Source organism: Microcaecilia unicolor, chromosome 1 (genome assembly GCF_901765095.1).
Source record: "Microcaecilia unicolor chromosome 1, aMicUni1.1, whole genome shotgun sequence".
NCBI lineage: Eukaryota > Metazoa > Chordata > Amphibia > Gymnophiona > Siphonopidae > Microcaecilia > Microcaecilia unicolor.
The window spans coordinates 724,695,580-724,708,632 of record NC_044031.1 but is presented as its reverse complement, the minus strand read 5'-3'; the positions used below and the strand labels follow the sequence as shown (position 1 = coordinate 724,708,632).

General features: G+C 42.4%; 1 protein-coding gene across 1 annotated transcript in view; it reads left to right on the top strand.

Moving 5' to 3' along the window:
• FSD2 (fibronectin type III and SPRY domain containing 2) overlaps nucleotides 1-13,053 on the top strand; it is a 108,212-nt gene that overhangs the window by 31,713 nt on the left and 63,446 nt on the right. The window contains exons 4-5 of the mRNA XM_030189605.1: nucleotides 3,743-3,976; nucleotides 11,791-11,813. Coding sequence (XP_030045465.1) covers nucleotides 3,743-3,976; nucleotides 11,791-11,813 — 257 coding nt within the window. The remainder of the gene's footprint in view (nucleotides 1-3,742; nucleotides 3,977-11,790; nucleotides 11,814-13,053) is intronic.

The window sequence follows — 13,053 nt, the reverse complement described above, 5'->3', positions numbered from 1 at the left end:
GAGCCCTAACCTTCTCAGCCTTTCCTCAGCCTCAGCACATGGGAAAACCCACACATTAATCATAGTGCATGGCTCCTTGTAGCGCAGCTTAGTAAAAGGACCCCTAAGGTTCAAATCTCAGTAGGAAAAAGGAGGTGATGATGCCTCTGTATAAGGCTCTGGTAAGACCTCAATTAGAATATTGTGGACAATTCTGGAGACCGTACCTTCAAAAACCTATAAACAGGATGGAGTTGGTCCAGAGGGCGGCTACAAAATGGTCAGTGGTCTTCGTCATAAAGCATATGGGGACAGTTTTAGAGATCTTAATATGTATACTTTGGAAGAAAGGTGGGAGAGGGGAAATATGATACACACATTTAAATACCTATGCGGCATAACTGCACAGGAAGCGAGTCTCTTTCAATTGAAAGGAAGCTCTGTAACAAGGGGGCATAAGATGAAGGTAAAAGGGGACAGACTGAGAAGTAACCTGAGGAAATACTTCTTCATGGAAAGGGTGGTGAATTCGTGGAACGGCCTCCCAATGGAAGTGATGGAGACGAAAACAGTATCTGAATTCAAGAGAGCTTGAGATAAGTACCTAGGATCTCTAAGGGAGTGATAGGGAGAGTAGATGGCATGGATGGGCAAACTGGATAGGCCGTATGGTCTTTATCTGCCTACATTTTTCTAGGTTTCTAAAATACACACAAGAAGAAAATCAGAGGCAGTGCTACCCGAGCTTAAACATTTTCCTAACCAAGCTATTATAGATTGTACTAAAACATATTGAATGAAATTGGCTTTTAGGAAAATGTTAGCTGCTGTCTCCTCTTTAAAGTGACTGGAATATGTCAAAATAATATTTAATGTGCAGTTTAACAAGCCTTCACTGTAAAAACTGCAGTAATACATGATGATGTTTCCCCTATATTTCTAGTTATTCTCTAGATAAATATGCATTTCCATTTACAGGTATACAGAATGCTTGGATGCCATCTAAATTCATGCTGAATTGTTAGCAACAAATAGATACTTTTCTATGCGTCTTTATTATCATTATTCAGAAAGCATCTCACATCCAAAATTATTTCTTGCGGTCTGGCAGTAAAGAAGAATGTGAAATGAAAACCTTTGTTTTAAGCAGTAGGGGCCCTTTTACTAAGCCAGTTAGGCGCCGACGCACACCCAACATGCGTCAATTTGAAGCTACTGCCCAGCTGCAGCGTGGCCCTTGTGGTAATTTCATTTTTGATGTGTGTCCGCTATGCGCGCCGGAAAATAATTTTTATTTTCTGGTGCGTGGCAGCAATCGGGCGGTAATCGTCAATCTACGACCGTAGGTGATTACCTCATGGTTAACATGTGAGACCTTACTGCTAAATCAATGGCTGGCGGTAAGGTCTCAGACCCAAAATGGACGCATGTCAATTTTTATTTTGCTGCACGTCCGTTTTTGGCAAAAATTTAAAAAGGCCTTTTTTACAGGTGCACTGAAGAATGGCCTGCGGTAGTGTAGACATTTTTCAGCGCACCTGTAAAAATCCCTTTTTAAATATTTTGACCGAAAATGGACATTTGGCAAAATGAAAATTGATGTGTGTCCATTTTTTTTTGTTACATTTGTACCCCACGCTTTCCCACTCATGGCAGGCTCAATGCGGCTTACATGGGGCAATGGAGGGTTAAGTGACTTGCCCAGAGTCACAAGGAGCTGCCTGTGCCTGAAATGGGAATTGAACTCAGTTCCTCAAGACCAAAGTCCACCACCCTAACCACTAGGCCACTCCTCCACTGTTGCTACTATTTGAGATTCTACATGGAATGTTGCTACTATTGGAGATTCTACATGGAATGTTGCTATTCCACTAGCAACATTCCACATAGAAGTCGGCCCTTGCAGATCACCAATATGGCCGTGCAGGCTTCTGCTTCTGTGAGTCTGACGTCCTGCACGTACAACGTGCAGGACGTCAGACTCACAGAAACAGAAGCCTGCACAGCCTTCTACATGGAATGTTGCTAGTGGAATAGCAACATTCCATGTAGAATCTCCAATAGTAGCAACATTCCATGTAGAATCTCCAATAGTATCTATTTTATTTTTGTTACATTTGTACCCCGCGGTTTCCCACTCATGGCAGGCTCAATGCGGCTTACATGGGGCAATGGAGGGTTAAGTGACTTGCCCAGAGTCACAAGGAGCTGCCTTTGCCTGAAGTAGGAATCAAACTCAGTTCCTCAGTTCCCCAGGACCAAAGTCCACCACCCTAACCACTAGGCCACTTGGGTCTGAGACCGTACAACCAGCTATTGATTTAGCAGTAAGGTCTCGTACATTAACCATGCGGTAATGGTCTACAGGTCCGGCGCAAGGCTTCATTCTGTTTCTGTGAGTCTGACGTCCTGCACATACAACGTGCAGGACGTCAGACTCACAGAAACAGAACGAAGCCTTGCAGATCAGCCAGAAGAAGAGGACCTCGGCTGGTGGGGGCTGGGGTCCCCCGCCAGCAAAGGTAGGCAACGGCGGCGGCGGGGGGGGGGGCAAATTTGGTGGTGGCGGCGGCGGCGGTGGCAGGGGGGTCGGCAATGGCGGGGGGGGCGTCAGCAGCACCGGGGGGGGGGGGCTAAAATGCGCCCCCTCACCTCAGGCTTTGGACCCCCCTCCCGCCAAAGTCTGGCTACGTTGGGCTGGCAGTAGTCCCATAAGAGCAAGCAGTGGGCTTACTGCTGCTCTGTAGAAGGGCCTCTGAGTGATTACCTGTCTCTAGTAGTGCCTACAAACCTATAGCAAATTTGCCATTCTAAAACAGCACTGACGTCTAGGACAAAACAGCAACAGCTCTACCTATGAAATATAATACTGCAACTAACACAATGGACCCTAAAACTGCTGGGACAACAGAACAGACTGGCCGCTACAGATCCTTTTACATGATACCTCATCTCAATCAAAAATGCAGAACACTTTAGAAAGCCTCTCACCACTAAGTAAATGGAAATTAGAAATGGAAATACTTGAACAAAAAAATGAATGCCAGACTCACCCCTCCCCTCCTGCTCCTCCTCCCCACAGAAGAGTATATGGCTCAGAGTAGGGAGCAGAATGACATTTCCTTCTGTTCTAGCCTCTCCCTCCTGTTCAATGTACACTGCCTTGTGTGTGTGGGGGGGAGGGGGGGGGATTGGTTGAGGAAAGTTGACCCTGCCTGAGTTTGCAAACTGACAAATAGACTCGTTCAGGCTGAGCCCTATATTTTCAAGCTTAGCGAAGCCTTGATGCTGCTGCCATAAACCGTCCCACTCTAGGCAATCTGCTATTCTGCCTAATTAAAGCACTAGCGTTGGGAAATAATTGTAAAAGAACAAAGTAAAATGTAAGTTAAAACAGTTCCTGATGCAAGGTGCCTCATAGTCACATGAGCTATATTCATTCCTCTACAAGTTATTGAGCACAAAAATGTACTATTACATTTTCTTGACAAACATCTTCCGTCTAAATATGTCCTTGGACTTCATTCCCAATATAAGGACTACCAACTGATTAGGTTTTCAGGATATCACTACTGAATATGCATGAGAGAAATTTGCATACAATGATGGTAGCAGGCACGCAAATTTCTCCTATTAATATTCATTAGGGATACCCTGAAAATCTGACCTGTTGACAAACCTTGAAGACTGGTAGTGAATGCCAAGGGATTAAGTAATCCAAATTGATAATTAAAAGTATTATACTAAAGCAAATATTTTACAGGAAAATGTTGTAAGACAAGAGCAGAACTTTGAGATACGCTACAACGAAGTCATGCAGGCACTTACTCAAAGGTATGAAGAAAAACTGCAAACTCTTGGAGAAGAAAAGAGAGAGAAGTTAGAATCCTTGTATGACCAACTGGTGGCTTCTGGGAAGAAACTTGACTCTTCTAGAGAGCTGATGGAATCGATTCAGGAGCTGCTTAAAAGCAAAGAGAAAGTTGAGTTTATAAAGGTAAGGAAATGAATAAAATATTTTAAATATGTGAACGATGCTGAGAACATATTCAGATCTATACCGAATGTTATTTTCATTACACTACTGTTATGTGTCATTTAGACTGCTCATTATTCAGTTTCATTCATTTTGTATCATCCTTAGATTTGATGACTCACAAAATGCGCCTGAGCCCCAAGCCACAATCTTTTCTTCTTCCTGTCCCTGAAGTGGATGTGGTTGTTTACAGCCAGCAGCACAGATATACACCCAGAGAATACTCTCTCATATTTAATACATATGCACTGTGCCTAGTCGAGTGCAAAATGAATGTGTGCTGAGTCACTCATCATGACTTCGGATATTGGCAGATCCAACCTCATTACTTCCAGTTGTCCTCTTTCCAGCACTCAGTAAAACCAAGTTTGCATTTTTCATTTTTTTCCTCTGAACTCCTAGTCTACGGCAGTTGCAGGAATAACAAATCACCCCCACAGATATTGTTTACTGTGTACCTTTATCTGTGCCATGTGAAGAGCAGGCTCACTCATTAATATATGATAACCAAAGGGACATAGCCACTGGTGAAGGAAGAGTATACTTCAAATCCACTTAAAAAAAAAAATAAAACCACACACGAGCTTGATGTTCTCAAAGACTCTTTTCTCTTAGAGGTACAACGTTGCATGTACTTACAGTGGAATGCACAGTCTATTTGAATTCACTGTAACCTGTTAGAATTTACTTCTTATTGCTTCCCTGCTCCTCAGAGTATAAAAAGATTATTTCAACATAGATTCAAGTTTGGTTGGGTACTTCTGACTGTGAAGTCATAAGGATGATATTTCCCAAATGGATGTGACTCACTGCTCCTATGTCTTGTTACCTAGCAATTGGATTAGATCAATCTCCTTTAAAGTTGGCAGAATATCTACAGTTAACACAATAAACGGGATGCCTAGTGGTGGAACAGCTCCCCCCAGACATTCTTCTACACCAATAAACAGGATGCCTAGTGGTGGAACAGCTTCCTCAGACATTCTTCTACACCAATAAACAGAATGCCTAGTGGTAGAACAGCTCCCTCAGACATTCTTCTACACCAATAAACAGGGTGCCAAGTGGTGGAATAGCTCCCCCAGACATTCTTCTACACCAATAAACAGAATGCCTAGTGGTGGAACAGCTCCTTCACACTCCTTGGACATTCTTCTACACCAGACAGCTTTCAGTCTCTCGTCTGTCTTACACTTTCTCTCACTCTGGTTTTGGAGTAAAGTATCCCACATGGGCATCTGTGTACCCTCTACTGGCAAAAACGATTACCAAACACATGCCCCCTAATTCTATAAACTAGTGTGCAAAATGTTACCCGGCATTGAATATTCATGAATAAAGCCAGTGGCAGTCAGCAAAACACTGACCACCACTGGCTGAATATTGGACTCTAATCCTTTGAAAGATAAAATATAAGGGAAGAACCCGCCTAGATTTGTGTTTAGCCACTGATATTTCTGTAGGGCCACACAAGTATTTTGTAAAGATGCCATCACTTACAGTTGACAGATCTAGTCTGGAACAGATCATTTTTGGCAGTACAAACCAAAGACCTCTGAGAACAAGGAATAAACATCGGAAGACAAAGGCTTGTTTTCTAAGTTCATCACAGCTGATGTCCCATCTGAGGATGGGTAATTGGTCTCTTCAGCTGCAGCATGTTGTTCAACGCTCTGTGATGATCTCAACCTATCTTGTTTTGGCATCCATGCTCAACTCCCCTGTTTTCAAAAGTGTCTCGTTCTTTTCTGTATGAATAAGGACTGCAAGTACCATTTAGTTGACCCAGTTATTTTCCTTTTGTTCGCCATCAACCACAGTTGATCTTTGACTTTTCCTAGTTGAAATCTTCTGTGCTCTTCTCATCCTGTGCTTTTTAGAATTATGTTAATACTAGTAAAAAAGGCCCGTTTCCGAAACCAATGAAACGGGCGCTAGCATGTGGGTTTTTTTTGTGTGTGTGTGTATGTGTCACAGAGTTATTTTGTGTGACTCCATGTCAAGCGATCCCAAATATAGTCTGTGCTATAGGCCCTCTGGCACTCTTCAGTACTTACATTAGGCATTTAAAAATTTCTCTCCCCCCCCCCCCCCCGGTCTATTTTTGCACATACCCACAGCAGGAATATTCTTCTCTCGTTCCAGCGTTGGTTCTGTGCTCTCCGTGCTGCACAGATAATGAGCCATTCTGCTGTGGAATGCTCCTCCCTTATTGTCACGTAGTTTCCTCTGATTGGTCCGTCTTACGTTGCCTAGTGTTGCCTGGGAACGGTGTTGTGATGGTCTTTTGTGTTTCAGAATGTTGAGGGTGTTTTTTCTGATTGGTCCATCATGCGAGGGCGGGGCAGAGAGACATGGTCAGTGTTGTGGTTTCACCACCATGAATCCATGAACCCTTCAGTGAGTGATTGAGTGACTTCAGAACGTTGTCTTCAGAACGTTGAGGGTGAGTTTTATTATAGTAGATATGTAGGGCTAGATTCTATATATTGTGTCCAAAAATTCAGTGCTGAAAAAAAGCGCTATTCTACAAGCTGTGCATAAAGTTAGGTGCAGTTTATAGAATAGCTCTTATGCCTGTGAATCATGCCTAACCTTAGGTATGGCAATTTGCACCAACTGAAATGTGGTGCAAATATGCGTGCCTAATTTACACACATATCCCCCGTAGTGTATATCAATGTGCATAAATGCTAGGAACATTCCTTTCCGCCCATGACCCTCCCATTTATGCGCCCTTTTTTTTACTCACATGACTAAATTTACATGTGTAAGTTCCAATTAAATCTAATTAGTGCCAATAATTTCTTGTTAAAATGTCAATTATTGACACTAATTAGCTCATTATTGCGTGCACACATTGGATGCACGCCAAAATTTGCAAATGCAATTTTGGTGGGCTTTTATAGAATAAGGAGGTTAATGTAAAAATCTTATATACTCCAAATACAGACAATATCAATTCATTGCAGTCTACAAACCAAATTATCAGTACACTGTGTGGAGGATTGGCCTAGTGGTTAGGGTGGTGGACTTTGGTCCTGAGGAACTGAGTTCAATTCCCACTTCAGGCACAGGCAGCTCCTTGTGACTCTGGGCAAGTCACTTAACCCTCCATTGCCCCAGGTACAAATAAGTACCTGTATACAATATGTAAGCTGCATTGAGCCTGCCATGAGTGGGAAAGCACAGGGTACAAATGTAACAAAAAATAAATAAATAACTATACTTAAAATTAAAAAAGACAAAACATATTTAATATACACTGATGTGATACACATAAAATTTAAAAAATAATCCTTTGCCTCCACCATGTCCACTGGTACACAAACCCCATCCATCTGCTGACCCCCCCCTACCCCACCCCACCCCCTTTCTATGAAACATGGAATAGAAAATGCTCAATTTTTCATTTAGAACAGAGTCACTCCTCTGAATATGTGGAGGGGCCCTTTGTGGCAATATTTTATTTGCTACCTGTAGAAACCATCTCTAAGGCAATTTTTCATAGGCTTTTACAAAAGAAATGCATTTTACATTTCACATTCTGAGACTCACTACTGGATTTAATTCCTAAGAGGCAAACAAATGGAAGAGACCTTTGTGTACTGATATTTAAATCTTTTTATTATCAAAACAAAACAAATGAAAATACAGGCAAAGCAACACTAACATTAACAAAGTAACACACTGAATGGCAAAGCAAAGTAAGTTCTTATTTTATTTAAGGTTCCTTTATCATCCCCGCCTCCCCCCCCCCCCCCAACCAACCTACCCACCCACAGATCATCTAGTGTTTTCTAAGTCATAATTGGGTAATATATCAGAAAGCTTTTCTCACATAGGGGCCCTTTTACTAAGCCATGTAGGCACCTATGTGCACCCAACACACACCAATTTGGAGTTACCGCCCAGCTACCGTGTGGCCTGTGGTAATTTCATTTTTTACATGCATCCGCTACGCGTGCCAGAAAATATCATTTATTTTCTGGTGCGTGGTGAAAATCGAGCGGTAACTCTGACTTCAGGCGCGTAGGCAGTTACCACACTGTTATCGTAAGAGACCTTACTGCTAAGTCAATGGCTGGCAGTAAGGTCTCAGACCCAAAATGGACGGGTGGCAATTTTTATTTTGCCGCACGTCTATTTTCATCAAAAAATTTTAAAAGGCATTTTTTGCGGGCACACCTACACTACTGCAGGCCATTTTTAAGTGCACCTTAGTAAAAGGATCCCTTAGTATCTACAGTAAAAATCTAGCCTTTGTTTAAATGATGAATACAGCCATATTGCATGTATGCTCCATGGGACCTGTGAGGGGCAATTTTATACCAGTTCAGCTGGTTAGAATAGGGGCCTATTTTAAAAGACAGCGTAATCACCTATCAGTCTTTATAAATTATCCTCAAAAAAACCTGCAGAAATCCTGATCAAAATGCAGCTGTTTATATTTACACCTGCTTGGGAATAGGTAAGCATCTGCACATTCATGCTTATTCCATGCATAGTCCATGACTCCACCCATGCTAAGACCATGTCATATAAAAGTATATGCCTTCTTGTCACCGTGTGTTGTAGACTGTAGGGTAATTTTATAAAAGTTCTTTTCTGCAGAACAAACATGGTTTACCTCTGGAAAAAAATCACCCCCATAAAGTGCTGATTGTGTGTGCAGGATTAGAACCTGAAGCTGTTCTTGCACCTATGGGCTAATCAGCAAAAAAAGGAGCATTCCTGGTCACTGAGTACCACTGAGGAACAGCTGGGGCTCCAGGCTACTGGGTAGACAATGTAGTTTGGGCTGGTGGTTCCTGTGACAGATGAAGAATGAGGAAAAGGAGGAGAATGAGCAAAACAATAGTGGAGAATTAGAGTCACTTGTGGAACCAAAAGGACTTAATTGCCAGCCTCAACAGCATGTACACAGCGACCTGACATGGCCGTGTTTCGGCACCAGCAATGCCTGTATCAGGGGTCTACGCACTCTCACGGTTATTGTGTTGCTGATTTGATGCAAGATTGAACACTAGTCAAAAATCCTTGAATCAACTGGCCACTAAGAAAAACACTGAACATACAACCCCTCCTTTCTTTAGAACTGTTTCATTGCTTGCGGAGAATTGCGAATTCCTAAAAAAAAACAGAGCTATCTTAGCCCCAGTGATCTATCTATGGGAAAAGTTCATCTGAAGAAAGGAAAACAATGACCCTGGCAAAAAATATATATCGGGCCTGATATTCAAACACAAATACAGTAGATTCTGGATATTTGGGACACCGGTTAATTGGGGTGGCTGCTTATTTGGTCCAAATCTGGGAGAACAAAAAAAAAGCACATTTATAAAGGTGAAAGGCTTTGCTTATTTTGGAAAATGCGCCATTTAATTGGGCCAGAAAAGTCCAAAAAATGTCATTGATGCGTCACCTACCCCTAGAGTATATACAGGCTGCCGTGTTTGTGTACACATGCTGCTGCATCCTGTAACTGCTCTAGAGACCCTGTGTCGATTTTGTCCAGCTGCAATCAATGAAGAGAACTTGTCAAGGTATGCTCAATTGATACCTCCAATGTTAATCCGCCCCTTTCTTTCCGAGCACTCTACCAAAACCCTCATCCACACCCTTGTCACCTCTCGTTTAGACTACTGCAATCTGCTTCTTGCTGGCCTCCCACTTAGTCACCTCTCCCCTCTCCAATCGGTTCAAAACTCTGTGGCCCACCTCGTCTTCCGCCAGGGTCGCTTTACTCATACTACCCCTCTCCTCAAGTCGCTTCACTGGCTCCCTATCCGTTTTCGCATCCTGTTCAAACCTCTTCTACTAACCTATAAATGTACTCACTCTGCTGCTCCCCAGTATCTCTCCACACTCGCCCTTCCCGTGCACTCCGCTCCATGGATAAATCCTTCTTATCTGTTCCCTTCTCCACTACTGCCAACTCCAGACTTCGCGCCTTCTGTCTCGCTGCACCCTACGCCTGGAATAAACTTCCTGAGCCCCTACGTCTTGCCCCATCCTTGGCCACCTTTAAATCTAGACTGAAAGCCCACCTCTTTAACATTGCTTTTGACTCGTAACCACTTATAACCACTCGCCTCCACCTACCCTCCTCTCATCCTTCCCGTTCACATTAATTGATTTGATTTGCTTACTTTATTTATTTTTTGTCTATTAGATTGTAAGCTCTTTGAGCAGGGACTGTCTTTCTTCTATGTTTGTGCAGCGCTGCGTATGCCTTGTAGCGCTATAGAAATGCTAAATAATAGTAGTAGTAGTAGTAATGCAGTACTGTGCTAATTTCAATTAGCAACTTTTCTTTTCCTTTATTTCAACTTTTTTTTAATTACAGAATAAATGTAATATTTTAAATTATACTATCCTGTACCGCTTTTCTTTTCTTCAACTTTTGTGTTTAGCAATAAATTAGAAATTTAACTTTTATCTGATGCTAGTATTGTACTCATTTTTTCAAAGTACCGTGACAACTTTGTTTACTTGAGGCAGTCGCTTAATTGGGACAGTGATCTCGATGTGTCACAATTAACTGGAATCCACTGTATCTGGATAACGTCAGAAGTTATCAGGATATTTCCAGGACTGTCCATGGATATTCAGCAGTTCTATCCAGCTAGTGCCACAGGTTATCTTTATAGACCTATTTGGGTAATGCCAGGGCAGACCAGCACAGAACTTGAGCAGAGGTAAGAGTTATCGGGTCCACTAACCAGAAAGCTATACAGATAACGTTTGGACTGCAAAATGGCCACAAGAGACTAGTTGGGTCGAGAATATATGCGATTTTGAATGTTTATTGATTGAAGGAGTTTCATCCCTTGAAGCAGCCTGATAAAAGGCGAAACAGGGCTTCCCTGTTGGGATATCTGTGGATTATTAGTACAAATAAGAAGGCACAGGATAAGGAATAATTCTGCCATCCAAGATAAGTAATGATTTTTTCAAGATACCCACTATTAAATTGAGTGTCGTCTTTTCGGTATTCTTGAAAGGCGGTCTTGTTTTTGTTTCATGAATATTTATTTGGGTGTGGAGCTTTTTTTTTTTGTAGACTTATGATTAAAAGGAGTCCTCTTTATTCATGAAGGTGTAGCTTTCAAACTGAGGTGCCTCCAATAGTTCTGAAGTTTTTTTTCTCCACCATTCTTTCATTGAAATACTCAAGACTTGCTTTCGAATACTAAGTTAAGTATATGTAGAACTAATTCTGTGCTGTCCTATCATTATCCAATTTGTTATCTGGACAACAGTCTCAGTAACACTGCTATGGTTTATGGTTTATTATACTGCCTTTTGTAAAACAGCACAGCGGTTTACAGTTCGGCAAACATCTATAGATTAAGTAGATTAAGGAAAAAGAGTGCCATAATCGAACGATAGAGCCAAGGAAAGATATCTCCATAAAGTACAAATAATAGAGTAAAATTAACATTAATCAAAGACACAGAAAGTTAGAAAGATAGGCACACACACCTGCATCGTTGAACCCAACCAACCACAGCTCAGCCTGCTGAAGGAAAAGCGAGTTTGAAGACATGAGTTTTTAAGAGGGCCTTAAATTTATTGCAAGACTCTTCTGCATATAGATCATGAAGTCATGAATTCCATAAAAGTGGAGCAAAAAAAGCATAAATGAACAAAACCAATATAGTCATTTTATATACAATTCTGTCTGTACATATTTGTCATCACACTGATTTGCTGACCTGTTTTTCCTAATTCAAGCCTTTTTATTTTCTTTTTTCCTTTCCATGCTACAGACTGCTGTTAACACAGCTGACAGGTAATACTGTTCTTGTTCAAATGTTTGCTTTATACTTTATTTTTACAAAAAAATGTTTTGAATTTTTACCTTTCAAATATCCAATTATTATTTTTCGTGATAACCCTTGTTATAATACTTCCCCCATCCCCCCAGGTGGTCTTTTAAAACTTGACTTTGTGCCTGGCAGCAGCAGTCCTGAAGACAGGCTTCCTCTAGCCAGCCTGGGCATTCCCTCTGCCATGTCTCACCTCTTCTGACACAATTTCCTGTATCCGGTGGGGATGGACCTGGCAGAGGAGAGGCCCAGGCCAACTGGAGGTAGCCTATCTTTAGCACTGCCACTGTTGGCTATAAAGACAAGTTAAAAGGACCACTCAGGGTGAGGAGGAAGGGAGCGAGGAGAGGATCTGGGTGGGAAAGATGGAGACATGCTGAACCTGGGAGGGAGGAGAACAAGAGGAAGGGAAGAGAGAGAGAGAGAGAGGGAGAGAATGCTGGACCCCAGGGAGAGGGTCAGGAGGGACGGAAGAGAGATAGAGAATTGCTGGTCCCCAAGGGCCAGGGGCCAGTGTGGGTGAAAGAGAAGAATGAGGGAAGAAGCTAGAGATGAGAAGGGCTGATAGGAAACATGGAGAGGACAGGGACACAGAGAGGCAATGCTGGACATGTGGGGAAGGATATAGCCACAGAAGGGTGATGATGTTCACATGGGAGGATAGAAAAACAGAGGAGAGATGCTATATACGTGAGGAAGGATAGGGGCACAGAAGGATGATGCTGAACAGGGCAAGAATAAGGACAAATAGAGGAGAGATGATCAACATGAGCATAGAATTGGGGCAGGGACAAAGGGGTGATGCCAGACAAGGCGGATAAGGATGTATAGAGAAGATGGATGGTGGACATAGAGAGAAAAATGACAAATAGACAAGGAGACCCCAGCAAGAGAACACTGCAAGACTACCACTAGGCGTCATGGAAGCCATTTTGGTTGCTGGTGCAGTCCTAGGCAGGAGCGCATGGGGACTGATCTCAACCAGGACCAGCAACCATTGACCTAAATCTGGCCACTAGGTGTCAGCACTGACTATGACACCCTCTCTCCTCCTCTCTGGCTGAGTGGCATCCCCAACCCTAGCTGACATGAGAAGCAGAAGATTGAGCCACAAATCAAACCCAGGTCCTTCAGCATATCACTGCCAGCACTGCTACTAAGCTACAGGTCTCGCCCAATTCCCTTTTGTTACAGGGAGAGAAA